The 15,855-nt window shown below is 42.1% G+C and overlaps 1 protein-coding gene across 12 annotated transcripts in view; it reads left to right on the top strand.

Annotated features, from left to right (window-relative positions):
* The window catches only part of LOC133408910 (dihydropyridine-sensitive L-type skeletal muscle calcium channel subunit alpha-1-like), a 33,575-nt gene extending 19,253 nt beyond the window's left edge, over positions 1 to 14,322 (top strand). For 6 of the 12 annotated variants that reach the window (XM_061688288.1, XM_061688284.1, XM_061688292.1 and 3 more), the window contains 12 exons: positions 44 to 169; positions 497 to 562; positions 704 to 795; positions 4,990 to 5,149; positions 5,799 to 5,926; positions 8,969 to 9,065; positions 11,810 to 11,912; positions 12,209 to 12,310; positions 12,497 to 12,627; positions 12,984 to 13,106; positions 13,286 to 13,438; positions 14,150 to 14,322. In XM_061688288.1, coding sequence (XP_061544272.1) covers positions 44 to 169; positions 497 to 562; positions 704 to 795; positions 4,990 to 5,149; positions 5,799 to 5,926; positions 8,969 to 9,065; positions 11,810 to 11,912; positions 12,209 to 12,310; positions 12,497 to 12,627; positions 12,984 to 13,106; positions 13,286 to 13,426 — 1,269 coding nt within the window. In that variant the 3' untranslated portion in view covers positions 13,427 to 13,438; positions 14,150 to 14,322. The other 6 variants (XM_061688286.1, XM_061688285.1, XM_061688287.1 and 3 more) reach the window with 6 other exon arrangements.
* The last annotated feature ends 1,533 nt before the right edge of the window (positions 14,323 to 15,855 follow it).

Here is a 15,855-nt window from a genome sequence, read left to right as displayed (position 1 = left end):
GACTGACGACTGATCACTGTCTTTCCTCTTTCCCTCTGTGTAGTCTTCGGAGAATATGAGTGTTTCAATCACATTCTTCCGACTGTTTCGGGTTATGCGACTGGTGAAACTTTTGAATCGCTCTGAAGGAATAAGGAATCTGCTTTGGACCTTCATAAAATCCCTTCAGGTCAGTTTCATCCCAGTGCTAGGTATGTATGTGTCTGTGTGTGTGTGTGTGTGTGTGTGTGTGTGTGTGTCCATCTGCGTGTGTGTGTGTTTGTTTTTATGTGTTTGTTTTCTGAGGGTTTTGAACTATTCACAAACAGCCTTCTGGATCAGATCTTGAGAACCACTCTTATGCTCGGATGAAGTTAAGCTAATCAAAAACCTGAATAGTTTGAATAGACAAACAAACAAGGCCTTACAACAACAAAAAATCAATTAACATTTACAAGCAATGAATGAGAGGAAGTGTGTTGTGTTGTTTTACGTTTCATTTGTCCTTTTGTTGCAGGCTCTTCCCTATGTTGCGCTGCTCATTCTAATGCTGTTCTTTATATATGCTGTTGTTGGAATGCAGGTAGGAAAAGACATACCTTGCATGTATGTGTGCAATATACAATATACAACTAAGCAGTATATACATTGGAATGTGGCCCATTAAACAAAAGTCTTTGGGAAAGAGAAGACTGTGCTCACTTTGATGGCATTTTCTTTCCAGATATTTGGTAAAATTGCTTTGGTTGATGGTACATACATCAACAGGAACAACAACTTCCAGACTTTTCCGCAGGCTGTGCTGCTGTTATTCAGGTGAGTGGCAAAGTTCAATGCAGAAATGGTACAATATGTTGGATTGGAATGTTGAACAGGAGCTTCAGATCTATAATTATCAATAATTATCGGGCAGTTTTACTAATTGTCTGACTCCATTTGAGTCAAATACTTAGATTTCAAATCAACTCAATCTTGTGCTAAAAAATTAAATGCTAAGAGACCTTTTTGGCATGACATTTTTTAGTGGACCACTCATTTTGCATATGCTAAGACCTGTTTTAAATTAAACTCATAATCACAGTGGGTGGCACTTCCTTTGGCTCATTTGGCCCAAAAATCATCACAGGAAAACATCTACCTTTTTGAAAACAGGACATTGACTTCGAGTCTTAGTGAACACTGGCGGGACTTGCTGTCAATGCTCACGGGTAACTTTGAATTTCTAAGCTTTAGTTCAGCTTTGAACATAGGTTCAGTGTGAAATTCGAGACTGAATGAAGATAGATTATCCAATTGTCTCTTGACTGCCGGATAGCAGTCTACACTTTCCAAAACAAACAGTTTATACATTGCGACAGCAAGAGCGGTGGCTCACTCAGAGTGGGTCATCCAGTGACCAAAGGGTCCGTGGTTTAAATCCCAGCTCCGACTGGGCCGTGTCCCTAATGGAGTCCTCTGGGTGGTGCTCTGGGAGTATTGTGAAGTGGACCCCATTGATCGCTCAGTACAGTCCCATTTCCAACCAACGCCAAAGTTTAGTCTGCATTGCTGCCAGTATTTTGAATTTGTTTAAAGTGACCAAAGCCCTATTGTCATGAGCTGTGGGTCGTGACAGAAATAAAAAGATCACAGATGCAGGTGGACTCTCTTCCCAAGGTGGACTCTCCCTAAAGATAAGGAGAGAAGCCCGGTCTTCTGGGAGGAGCTCAGAGTCGAGCTACTGATCCTCTGCATCGAGAGGAGCCTGTTGTGTTGACTTGGGCATCTGGCTAGAAGGCCTCCTGGACGTCACCCCCATGGAGTTTTTTCTGGCATGTCCCACCAGGAGGAGACTCTCCGCTGACCTGGGAATACCTCAGGATCCCAACCTGGGGAGCCAGGTGAAATGGCTGAGGAGAGGGCAAGCTGGGCCTGGCCCCCTCGACTTAGCCTTCTGCCCCGTGACCCGACCCCAGATAAGCTGAAGAGGATGAATCAGAATCAGAATCAGAATCATCTTTATTTGCCAAGTATGTCCAAAACACACAAGGAATTTGTCTCCGGTAGTTGGAGCCGCTCCAGTACAACAGACAGTCAATTTACAGAACACTTTGGAGACATAAAGACATTGACAAAAAACAATTGTGCAAAAAGATGCAGAGTCCTCTAGCACTTAGAGCAGTTCGAATGACTAATATTGTGATAGTCCGGTGCAATGACCATTGTGCAAAGGGCGCTGAGACTTCAAAGGAGTGTATGCGGTTTAAAGTGACGAGTAGTGCGATCATCTGGGACAATGTTGGTTGTGCAAATGTTACAGATACTCCTCAATCAGTGTGCAAATGGAGCAGATGCTACTCTGGCATGAGTGGCCAGTATATGCAAATAGTGCAGCATGGCGAGACAACTACAGTGAGTGCACGAGTAATACATAATTGGCCCCACAGAAATGTGACAACGAACTCAAGTCAAAAAATTTCCAGCTTATTGTAATGGAATTATAGGTTAGGTGTTTAAGAAGTTGATCGCAAGAGGGAAGAGGCTGTTGGAATGTCTACTAGTTCTAGTTTGCGTTGATCGGTAGCGCCTACCTGAGGGAAGGAGCTGGAAGAGCTGGTGACCGGGGTGCAGACGGTCCGAGAGGATTTTGCACGCCTTTGTCTTAGTTCTGGCAGCGTGCAAGTCCTCAATGGTGGGTAGGGGGGTACCAACAATCCTTTCAGCAGTTTTGATGCAGTCGGAGTTTGTCCTTTTTTGTAGCAGCACCAAACCAGACTGTGATGGAAGAACACAGGACTGATTCGATGACCGCTGTGTAGAACTGTCTCAGCAGCTGTGGTGGCAGGCCGTGCTTTCTCAGAAGCCGCAGGAAGTACATCCTCTGCTGGGCCTTTTTGAGGACGGAGTTGATGTTGATCGCCCACTTCATGTCCTGAGAGATTGTAATTCCCAGGAACTTGAAGGTCTCGACGGTTGACACAAGGCAGCCGGACAACGTGAGGGGCAGCTGTGGCGAAGGATGCCTCCTGAAGTCCACGATCATCTCTACCGTCTTGAGCGTGTTCAGCTCCAGGTTGTGTCGGCCGCACCACAGCTCCGGCCGCTCCGCTTCCTGTCGATATGCAGACTCGTCACCGTCCTTGATGAGGCCGATGACAGTGGTGTCATCTGCAAACTTCAGGAGCTTGACAGTCGGGTTCGCTGAGGTGCAGTCGTTCGTGTAGAGAGAGAAGAGCAGCGGAGAGAGGACACAACCTTGGGGCGCCCCAGTGCTGATGCTGCTTGTGGATGAGGTGGCCTCCCCCAGTCTGACCTGCTGTGTCCTGCCCGTCAGAAAGCTGTAAATCCACTGGCAGATGGCAGGTGAGACGCTGAGCTGGAGAAGCTTGGTTGAAAGGAGTTCAGGGATGATGGTGTTGAACGCTGAGCTGAAGTCCACGAACTGCACTTTCGAGGTGTTCTAGGATGAAGTGCAATCCCATGTTGACTGCATCATCCGCAGACCTGTTCGCTTGGTAGGCAAACTGCAGGGGGTCCAGCAGGGGACCTGTGACACTCTTGAGGTGGTCCAGCACGAGACGTTCAAAGGACTTCATGACCACAGATGTCAAAGCGACAGGCCTGTAGTCATTCAGACCAGAGATTGCAGGTTTCTTGGGGACTGGAATGATGGTGGAGCGTTTGAAACAGGATGGAACTTCGCACATTTCCAAAGATCTGTTGAAGATCTGAGTGAAGACTGGAGCGAGCTGGTCCGCGCAGACTTTGAGGCAGGATGGGGATACATGGTCCGGTCCTGCCGCTTTGTTAATCTTCTGTTGTTTGAAGATGCGTCTCACATCCTGTTCATGGATGGTTAACGCAGAAGTCAGAGGTGCGGTTGTGGTCGCGGGTGCGGCCGGGTGGGTGTGTGGAGTGAAACTGTCCTTTTCAAATCTGCAATAGAAGGTATTCAAGTCGTTGGCTAGTGTGCTATTGTTCTCAGCTTGGGGGGATCGTCGCTTGTAATTAGTCAGCGATTGGAATGCATGCCAGACTGATTTAGAGTCGTTCGCGCTAAACTGTTTTTCCAACTTTGCTGCATAGATCCTCTTTGCAATGTTAATTTCTTTAGTAAGATGGTTTCTAGCTCGATTATACAGGGCCCTGTCCCCGCTCTGATATTCATCTTCCTTAGCTTGGCGAAGCTGCTTAAGTTTAGCAGTGAACCACGGCTTGTTGTTGTTGAATGTCCGAAATGATTTTGTTGGTACACAAACCTCTTCACAGAAACTGATATAGGATGTGACAGTGTCCGTATATTCATCCAGGCTGCCAGCTGAATTTTCAAAGACACTCCAGTCTGTGCAGTCTAAACAGCTTTGAAGTTCCATCTTGGCTTCATTGGTCCACTTTTTGACTGTTTTCACTGTAGGCTTCGCACATTTAAGTTCTTGCTTGTACGTCGGTATTAAGTGAATTAAGCAGTGATCAGACGAGCCCAGGGCTGCACGAGGAATAGCACGGTATGCGTTTTTTACCGTAGTGTAGCAGGGGTCTAAAGTATTATTTTCCCTGGTAGGACAGTCGATGTGCTGCTTGTATTTAGGGAGTTCGTGGTTGAGTTTAGCTTTGTTAAAGTGAATAGGTGGAATGTGGCATAATGATTTTTAAATAATAACAAAGAGAAACCTGAGCGGGACCTAAATAGAGGCTGCGCGAACAAGACATACACTATTCTCACTGAACAGAGAACCTAGACCGCTTCATGCCTGAAGTGAGACCCCTTGTCAACACCACTCTACCTTAATCTATATGCACTGACAGTTAAGCTTCATATTATTGACACCCTGTCTTAATTTTGTGTGAGGTTTAAGCGAATCACTTGGTGAATCAGGATCACATTTTGAAATGACACAAGTGGCCAACTACTGTAAGATATTGCAGTGTTAATTACAGAAAAATCAATACAACAAGCTCTGCTAACATGTATTATTGCTGTTCTCAGTCTCAGGATATGACTTGGAGATGTTCTCTTTTTTTGCTCCGCAGATGTGCAACAGGGGAAGCATGGCATGAGGTGATGCTCGGAAGCATGTATGGAAAGAAATGTGATGCCAAGTCAGATTACCTACCTGGAGAAGAGTTCACCTGTGGATCCAACTTTGCCATCATTTACTTCATGAGTTTCTACATGTTATGTGCTTTTCTGGTGAGATGGGGGGGAATAAATCACACTATTATTCAGCATGAAAAAGTGTACATAAAGTCTGCTTAAAAGGTAGGACATTGTTTAATGGTCCCATATTTTGGCGATTTAGACCTCCATAGAGTGACTCTTTAACACGGACTTAGTATAAAAGTGTCAATTTCATTTCAAAAAACATCTTGGTTTTGTCATACGAGTGTCTAGAAAAGGCCCCCCTGAGTTTTTTTTTTATCTGCTTTGTCCATAATTGCCCACCCCCTTTCCTCTGATTGGTTGCCTCCGTGTAGAAGACCCACTTGTAAGAGCACACGTGTTTGTTATGTTGACAGCGCTGACTCGGGAGTGAAAAGGGAAGGCGGAGAACTTCACTCGTGATGTAGCTTGAGATGCTTGAGAAATTCGAATGACCTGAATTCAGGCCTTTCGGCAGAAAAACATCTGGAACTCAGGAATGCATGGACAATTTTAATTCATATGTCACGTTTACTGAGGTACCCTAGAGACAATATTACATCCCAAATACGAGCTCACTCACAGAGATGCCAAATTAGTTTTTGTTTTTCCTCTTTTTTTTATGGAATGAAAGAATGTCATTTTATCTTAAAATCACTCTAACCAACTCTAATGGCAACATTGCTCACATCATCAACAGATTATAAACCTGTTTGTGGCTGTCATTATGGATAACTTTGATTATCTGACCCGTGATTGGTCCATTCTGGGCCCCCAGCACTTGGATGAGTTCAAGAAAATATGGGCGGAATATGATCCAGAGGCCACGTAAGTATTTGCAAGTCCCCACTAAATGATAAATACGATGTTTATTTATTTATTTACTATACACCCTGAACTGGTCGCCTGCCAATCACAGGGCGCATATAAACAAATAACCATTTGCACTCACGTTCACACCTACGGGCAATTTAGAGTCTTCAATTAACCTACCATGCATGTTTTTGGGATGTGGAAGGAAACTGGAGTACTTGGAGAAAACCCACGCAGGCACGGCGAGAACATGCAAACTCCACACAGCTGAGGCCGGATTTGAACCCGGGGCCTCAGAACTGTGAGCCAGATGTACTAACCAGTCGCTCACCATTCCATCCAATTTTAGTTAGCTAGTTCGTTAGTTGTACCTGATAATTGATTCTTGGTACTGTGTGTTGGAACACAAGCTAGTCTAAAACCCAAATCTCAGTTGAGTTCATTTTGGTGCATTCAAACCTATATCACATCTGGGATGTACGGTACGGCTGATAATCAAATAACTCCGATGTAATTCACTGAATGTTTCCGATTCAGTGCCTGTATTCAATTTTCTAATGTACTGTAAGTTATCAGCATAGCTACTGTAATTTCCCATGTTTAATGCGCATTTCTTTCCCCCAAAAAATTGTCAAAAGTCAATAGTGCGCATTATACATAGGTATAGGGGGAAATGGGAAAAACCTTTCCCATTTTCTAAATGTATGCCGCCATCTAGAGGTTATGAAACAGCTGTACACTTTAATTCCAAAATGCCACCGCCACCTAGAGGCTATGAGAAAGGTGTACACTTTCATTCTAATATGCCACCGCCACCTAGTGGTTATGGAAAAGGTTCCAATATGACAGGGGTACGTATGACTGCATATATATATACATACATACACACACATTGCCTCACAGTTCTGCGTGGGTTTTCTCCGGGCACTCCGGTTTCTTCCCACATTCCAAAAACATGCATGGTAGGTTAATTGACAACTCTAAATTGCCTGTAGGTGTGACTGTGAGTGTGAATGATTTGTTTGTATGTGCCCTGCGATTGGCTAGCAACCAGTTCAGGGTGTACCCCGCCTCCTGCCTGATGATAGCTGGGATAGGCTCCAGCACGCCCGCGACCCTAGTGAGGAAGAAGCGGCTCAGAAAATGGATGGATGGCGATATATATATATATATATATATATATATATATATATATATATGTGTGTGTGTGTGTGTGTGTGTGTGTGTGTACAGTTGTGCTCATAAGTTTACATACCCTGGAAGAAATTTTAAAATATATATATATATATACATATATATATATATATTTTTTTTTTTTAAATATGACTGATGACTGAACAACAACCAGCATAAATTTCTTTATGGATATGTTATGTTTATCGATAATGCTTTTCTGAAATGCTTGATCGTTTAATTTGAATCCCATTAAAATGTGTTTTCGCCTGCCCATTCATGTTTTCTTTAAAGAATTGTACCCATCTTACAAATTCTGCCTTGGTAATCAAACATATGAGTACAACTGTGTGTTTTCTCATTTACTCAATAAATGTAGGGCTGTGAATTTAAAAATAAGAGCAACTAAATCAAAAAGAAAGTATTACGTGTTCAAATAAAGTGCTTCACTTCAGAATAATTATTTGGGGGGGAAAAAGTAACAAAGTGCAGATAATACTTTGTTTTGATCATATGGGTAGAAGCAAAATCATGCATTGTAAAAAAGCATTATACATAGGTAGAAGGGTTTTCCAGAATTTCGAGATCAACTTTGGGGGTGCGTATTACACATGGGTCCGCATTTTACACGAGAAATTGCGGTATTTTTAAGTGCCTCATTTATTATCACTGTGCTTAAATTTATTGAACACTAGAAACATCCTGCATGTGCCCCAAAAGCAAGCAAAGAATTCTCTATCGGCACAGAAACGCAAGTGACAGCGAGAACACAAACATACCAACATTATAATAAAGATTACAGGCAATGTAGTTTGACACAGTTTGATCCGCATGGTTAAAAAGACAGGTAAACTTGGCATTAATCCACAATTTCCCTATTTCATGGTCAATACGCATTTGTACAGCAGGTATGTCTGGATACAACATCAGTTGGCCATTTCGCTTATGCATTGCTCACAGTGACAGGGTATCGGCATTCTCTCTGCTTACACTATAGTCACTTTGGCAGCTTGCTATGCTCAAGAGCGCGTATATTTTTGTCCTCAAAAACTGAGCTTTTGAAAATCTCTGGCCGGGGTGAAGACTTTGACATCATCGTCCCGCCGCGCAGTGGGTGCACATGCTTGATGGCCAACTGCACGATGCGGGTTCTTATCACTAAGGAAGTGGCAGTTGCGCCGAATAGCACCTGCATGGAATGAAGGCGCTCGGTAACCCTAACCCTATAGTGGCGGAGGGCCGATTCATGCCAAATGTCCAAGAGCGCCCCTGGGCCCTGTTTTTTGTTTTTTTAATTCATACAACCGAGATGGTGAAAGAGTTGAATCTAATATCTCAGCAATTCTGTGCTAAAATGTTCTAAGTCTTTGCACCGTTTTTAACGCTTACCTTCAAACATATTTCATGTATTTAGAAGAAAGAAAAAAACAAATTACTTTTCTGGGTCAGACATGAGGGTAACATAAAGGTGATTCACAAAAAATTCTCTCTTAAATCAATGCTGCCTCATTGGATTCATGCGGCATGGTGGCCGAGGGATGAGCACATCCAGCTCATAGTTGAGGTTACGGCTTTGAATCCGGACTCTGGCCTTCACGTGTGGAGTTGGCATGTTCTCCCCATGCCTGTGTGGGTTTTCGACGGATACTCCGGCTTCCTCCCAAATTCCGAAAACATACACGTTGGGGTCGTTGAAGACTCTAAAAATTGTCCTATAGTGTGAATGTGAGTGTGAATACTCGCTTGTCTATATGTGCCCTGTGATTGGCTGGGAACCAATTGAATGTGAAGGGGATATGTGGTACAACAGATGGCTGAATAGATAGACGGATTCATATTTTAACTTGTCCGTGTGTTATGTTGTTGTTGTTGTTTTTACCCTAGGGGGCGTATTAAGCATCTTGATGTCGTGACACTTCTACGGCGAATACCCCCTCCTTTGGGTTTTGGCAAGTTTTGTCCTCATCGTATTGCCTGCAAGGTACAGACATTGAACAAGCAAACACTCACACAGCCCCTAAGATAGTGTCACATGAAAATACCACCTTGTTCAATCAAGTCTTTTATCCCTCAGAGTAATAAGCCCTTACTTGCGTCATTGTGGTTCACTTGCTCTGGTCGTGCTGTGAACATGCAAACACACGCAGACACTTTTTTTTTTTTTTTTTTAATGATGGTTGTCTTACTCTTACCCTCGTGAGTCAGATCTAGTGCCCTGTGATTGACTGGTGACCAGTCCAGGGTCGAGTGTCCATTAGGGCACTCACTTCCGAATCTTTTTAGAATTGATTATCCTATGGAATATTCAAGGTTCAAGGTTCAAGGTGCTTTTATTGGCAATTCTTCAATGTGCGTAACACATACAGAGCTTTGAAATGAATAATCATTTGAACCAAACTCACTTTTTTTTTTTTTTCCTTTTCTGTTTCTTGTCACTGTCCCATCTGGACTGTTTGGTTTGTGTTGGACTATCATATGCTGCTTTTAAACTGCATTACTGGGAAATTGGCGTATCAGAAGCATAATAGCACAAACCTATTTTTTTTTTTTTAGCATGCTTATTGTTGTTACTAGGCTTTACACGATCAGGATTTTTGGGGCGGCTCACCGATCAGAAAACAATAACCGATCACCGATCCGATCACAAGATGGAGCAATGTGTCTATTTAAAGAACTCGTTCATTTACTGTATATACTCGTGTACTATACTCTGAGTATTCTAATCTGTCAGGTCAAACCAACATTACAACATGACAGAAATAATGGGTGCTAACTTACTGTCAATAAATTACTTGATGGAAATAAAATGACTTCGCAGACACCGAAACTTTAGACCATGATTCGACGCAACGCCGGCATGTTTACGTACAACCGTTAGTGCTAGCACTAGCTTGCTAGGCTACATAACGTTTTGTTGCCTGCTTGCTAGTACGTGAACATACCTCAAGGAATCCTTGAATGAACGTCCTCTCCCGAGCACCTTTGTCCACCAGCACACGTTGTCCCCCATTTTGTTCTTATAATACGTACGACGCGATCCATTGTTGTTGTCGTCGCCACGGTAACGGGTGTATCAGGTCACGTTCGAGTTGACAAGACAAAGCCCAGTGATCGAAGGAGATGGGATGCGGTGGTATCGGAATACAAGATTTTATTTCACTAGTTTGAAATAATGCAACCGTGAAAGACCAAATTTGTCTTGTAGTCTGATCCACGCATTACATCTTGTCTGTCTCGGACGTGTTGTGTGTCCCACACCACCAGCCTCTTTTTTCTTTTTTTTTTAAAAATAACTTCATTGGTGGTCAGATAGTCACAGAACTATGTCAAAAGACATGTGCCAAGGCTAAAGATAAATTATGCTTTTGGATTAAAACATACTGTACACGATGGCAACGCGGAGTAAATGGCGAATAACGGGGGTCGGATCAGTGGAGGTCCGTCAATGTTTGTCAACTGTGGGCTTGTGAAGCCCTGTGAGACTCTATAAAAGTGAGACTCTAATAAACTTTATTTGATGTGACATTAAAATAGCAGCGCAGTAGGCCTACTGTAAGTGTTAATAAAACAACAAGAAAGATTTTAAATGATTGTAAGCCTCTATAACATTACGGTATGTAGTCTTAACACTATGGCAAAAAAATCAATCAATCAATCAATAAATAAAAACTCTACTGTACAAAATGACTCAATTCAAATGTTTTGCACATAAAAGTAAAATTGTACCAAAATAAATCTTTAAAAACAAACTGTTCTTAAACATGAAAGTACCAACTTATTGAACATTAAAGTTAAATACAACAAACCTGTACTTGGGCAATGATTCCTTCACATACCACTTAGTGGCCCGTCTGTACAACTGGATTGGCTGGTAAAGCTGTCAGTTCATATGGATCTTCAGTCTGAATTAACTTCAGTTTCTTTCAATTCATTCAAGCACACATCCAAACATTGAAATAAAATGTTAAACCGGCCTGTCATTGAAAAGAATACACATTCACAGCAACCGAATCCTTAAAGACACTAACACCTATACTGAATGTACACCAACAAATTGCGATGCACCGCAACCCCAAAAACAGCAAAGCACATCATTTAAAATACAACATATCCAGAGGGACGTATTATTATTATTATTATTTTTTTTTTTTCTGAAAGTTACATTTAGGTTTAGTGTGAATATTATGCAGCGCATACTGTAAACATCGCGACAGTATCGTTTGTAGCACAGTTAACCTGGGATCCGTGCAAGGTGTAAATCAGACTGAAGAGGTCAAGAGTGCGTGTGCACAGTAAGGATTATCCAGTGCAGTGAGTTTCAAACTTTGGACACCAAGTACTATGTATTCAAATACTTAACTCTCCATGTACCACAATCAGGATCAACAATAAAATACTATACCGGTAGCATAGTAGGCCTAGATTTTGGGTTTTCACCGAAGCCACTACTTGAGACGATGAGATGACACAACGCTGATTAAGCGTATCAGCTCCTCTAACATCGCGCTGTATTTTTCAATATTTGATTTTGTTTTTTGTTTTGGATTTAGAAAATGCCCCGATTCATTTGCCGCGACGAGGACGACGGTCGTGGAGATTACGTTTTTTTAGCCTACGTATTTTGTAAAAAAAAAAAAAAAAAAAAAAAACTTGAAAAGAGCACCAGAAAACCGAGTTAAAACTGGCTATGTATTTTGTTGTTGTTGTTCTGTCCTTTTGCTGCAGAGGCTAGTCTCCATGAACATGCCTCTCAACAATGACGGAACAGTTACCTTCAATGCGACTCTCTTTGCCCTGGTTAGAACTGCACTGAAAATAAAAACAGAAGGTTTGCAATGTTGTTGTTTTTTTCAGCGTTTGCCAAAGTTTATGGGAAGACTATTTATCACAACTGATCATATTTATTATCTTTTGCTTTGCTTAAATTCACATTATATTCGCAACATTACCTCGAGTCTTGCAAAGTGCCGTTCAAAAGTGGGCGGCGCCTGATGGAATTGATTAAATCTCGCGGTAGCCATTATTCTTGCTTATTCTTCTCGCATTATTATTGCATGCATCATATTCTAAACCACTGTACTGAAGCAATATCTTATTGATATGACTATCGCTCTTATTGTCCAGGTAATTTCGAACAAGCCAATGAGGAGCTGAGAGCAATTATTAAGAAGATCTGGAAGCGTACGAGTATGAAACTGCTGGACCAAGTCATTCCACCAATAGGAGGTTAGCATGGACAGCAAAGCCCCAAAAAGCTTTTGAGTTTCTTACAAAAGCATACAGAGATGAAGGTCACGTTTATTTTTGGGTTATTGGTGTTGGCATTTCGATCATATTTGAATGGACCACTGCACCAAGACAAATGGCTGTACCTCCTTGTTTTTTCTTGCTTATATTTCTCTTTTCCGTCAGATGATGAAGTGACTGTGGGGAAATTCTATGCAACATTCTTAATCCAGGATTATTTCAGGAAAATGAAAAAAAGACAGGAGGAATACTATGGTTACAGGCCGACAAAGAAAAACGCAACAAATGAAATACAGGCAAGCAGCTCATTCAATTGCACGTTTTGATTTTCAGTTCACGTGTTTCATTTTAAACTGTACAAAATAGGGACAATGCTGCGTATTTTGCTTTCTTCTTCACTCTTAATATTGATTTTTCAATGACTGAAAAATGTTTATTACACCCCTTCCCATTGATAGGCATGTGTTTGTGGACAGTTCTGCGCACTGATTTAAAAGTGTTAAGTTCGAGAATACAATGATTGTTTTTAGTGTCCTTACGAAGTCTGCCTTTTGTTCTTCCGACTCGGGTCCGCCTCGAGCACGGGAAGCCAACGATAGTAAAATTTCAATGCACCTTGATGCCGTAACTGTGGATCCATCTAATCTATCAGGCAGGACTTAGGAACATCGACGACGAGGCTGCTCCAGAGCTCCATCGGACTATCTCCGGTGATCTCCTCAATGAAGACGAGATGGACAGAGCTACCGATGAGGCCGTAGAAGAAATCTTCAGGGTGGGTGTGCAAGACGGTGTTGAGGAGAAGTGAATCGTTGGAATGAATGTCAAAATAGTCAATATACAGTATGTACAGTCTGTTATTCTGTGAAAGCCCTCTGATTAAATCATTATGACTGTTACGGTTGATTGCCGTTTTTAAATCTGACAATACGCTGGGTGACTTTTCCAAAACAGAGGCAAGGCAGTCTTTTTGGGAACCACTCGGACCCCTTTGTCGTGGGGAGTGACGTGACCAGCGGCAACCAGGCTACAAGTCAGCGCCCACTGCAAATAGCAGAGGGAACCACGAACAACAACACCAAAGGCGCGTATTGATGCCTGCTCTGTGTGAGTTCACATTTTGCAGCATAGCACGACTCTTTGCATTCTTTAAAAAAAAAAAAAAAAAACAACAACAAGTTCAGATTCAGACATTCAGTCATTTCCGTTGGCCACGTGTAGTAGTTGTCTCACTTCCTCGGGCCCTTACTTTACTTACCTTACTTCGACTTACTTACGAAGGCCCCGGTGCACACAACAAAAGATTTTGTTTTTTTTCCCCCCACTTTTAAAAGATATTTCATCTGCAGACCTCACACATAAAGAGAAGAAAAGAAAAAAAAACAGGGACTTCAACTGTATTGGTTGTCGTGCGTGGTGTGCCCTGAGAATCACTATTTACCAGTGAGGACTCGGGAGAAGTCGGCACCCCCCCCCCCACACACACACACACACAAGAAGAGTTTTAATCGTAAATATCGAACACGTCGACCCTAAAATCGGGACGAAGCCACTCTTAACACACATCAGACCGAAGGACACTCTTATAGGTATCATTTTGAAAGACTTGAGATTGTCCGGCGTTTGACGTGCTTGGTGGAGAAAGCGGCAAAATCGGCAGAAAAACAGACCGATTGTCTTTGCGTGTGACCGGACCTTACTTTTGCTCACTTACATGTCGTCGGCCCACTGTTAGTTTATGAATGTTTCATTTTGTTTTCGGACTCAAATATTTTTCGACCTCAGTTTTGCATTTCTTTTTCTTTTTTTCCCCCCCAGATACAGCTGGGAGAAAGGACTCACATTCAGCGAATTAAGGGGCATTTCTTAAAGGGAGAAAACCGAAGCAACGGCACCCTTTGTGTGGATACGACCGTGAACTGCTTTGATTTGGTTGTGTTGCTTATTACAGATACTCACAATAAATTCATGAATAAAGATCAAATTCAAAATGTATGGCCTCCCCTCCCCAACCAGAATAAAACAGCATTCAACAGAAACACAACATCACCAGTGCCGTGTGAAGTTACTTCTCGTACCCTTCAAAATGAAAGGCATATGTAAACCATTTGACGTGACGAAACAGTTCCAAATCACCATTTTAACAATGCTATATTTAACTTTTAGCTGAAACGTTAATGAGTGAATATTAAGTCACTAGTCAAGCACACATTGCCTTTAAGTTCATAGGTTTGATATTGATACTGGTTATAAAGAACCTCGAGTCAAATGTTCATTTTAGTCTGCTAAGAAAATGAATGTTCATCATTTGGACATCTTTTATTTCAACCATGCAAACCTTTTTGACCCAGCCCCTAAAAGAATCGGAATCGGGAAAGGTTTGGAACCGGAATCGCAATAAGGAATCGGGACCGGAATCGCTCGAGTTCAAATGATGTCCAACGCTAATCATGGCACAACAAGCCAGAATCCATCCATCCATTTTCTGTACCGCTTTTCCTCACTCGGGTCGCGGGCGTGCTGGAGCCTATCCCAGCTATCTTCGGGCGAGAGGCGGGGTACACCCGGAACTGGCCGCCACCCCAGCGAATCACAGGGCACCTATAGACAAACAACTGTATTTGGCTGGCTAAGTAATAGTGGTTGAAGTTGGGTGCATCAAGTCCCGCTTCTGTTTTACCTCCCTGAAGGATAGCTAGGCTTATTTTGTAGAGTTTTTAACAATTATGATTTCTTATTTTATGAGGTTTACCAGTCGCTTGACATTGTCGCTGGAGCTCCGTCCTTTAATGAAAACCTGTTTTGTCACAATGTATTATCGATGGGAGCGTTTTTTCTAGTCTGTTGGTTCAAGCCTTAGAAATGATTTTGATGTCCGTATTAGTAGTGGCCAGCGGTCAGTAATTAGCTGGATGAGTGGGGTCTTTGCCTGGTTTTAGTAGTAGTTTTAGTGCAGCTGTATTCATATGGCTTCGAATTAGGCCTTTTTTCTTTTATCTCTGTCACCATTCTAAAAAATAGTGCTTCCAAGTATGGACCAGAAATGTTTATAGAACTCTATGGAAAACCCATCCTTGCCTGAAGCTCTACCCGGTTGGCATATCCTTTAAGGCCTGTTGTAATTCTGCGAGGGTTAATGGGGCGTCAAAAAAACTCTACTTCCTGAAGTTATACATCATTAATTAATTCATCACAATCCTGTGGCGATTGAGTAAATCTGCCATTTGAATCTTGCATGGTTGTAATTAGTGTTTTTTCTTTGTTACATTGAAGGTGGTTTGCGAGACATTTTCCTGCTTTTTTTTTTTTTTTTTTTCATTATTATTGTGCTCGAAATGAGTGTATGTTAGCTGTTGTAGTAGGAACTCGGTTCTTTTTTTATAATATGCAATCAAGTTGTTCTTTAGCATTATAAAGTTGGTACCTAAGTAGGTCTGTCGGTTCCATCGCATATTCTTTTGCGAGTTATTTGATTTTCATCTCCGATTCGCTTTCTCATTTTTGTTTTTGTTGTTTTTCCTTGG

The sequence above is a fragment of the Phycodurus eques genome, chromosome 10, assembly GCF_024500275.1.
Source record: "Phycodurus eques isolate BA_2022a chromosome 10, UOR_Pequ_1.1, whole genome shotgun sequence".
Classification (NCBI taxonomy): domain Eukaryota; kingdom Metazoa; phylum Chordata; class Actinopteri; order Syngnathiformes; family Syngnathidae; genus Phycodurus; species Phycodurus eques.
The sequence above is the reverse complement of the archived record's forward strand: the minus strand, read 5'-3'. Positions and strand labels throughout refer to the sequence as shown.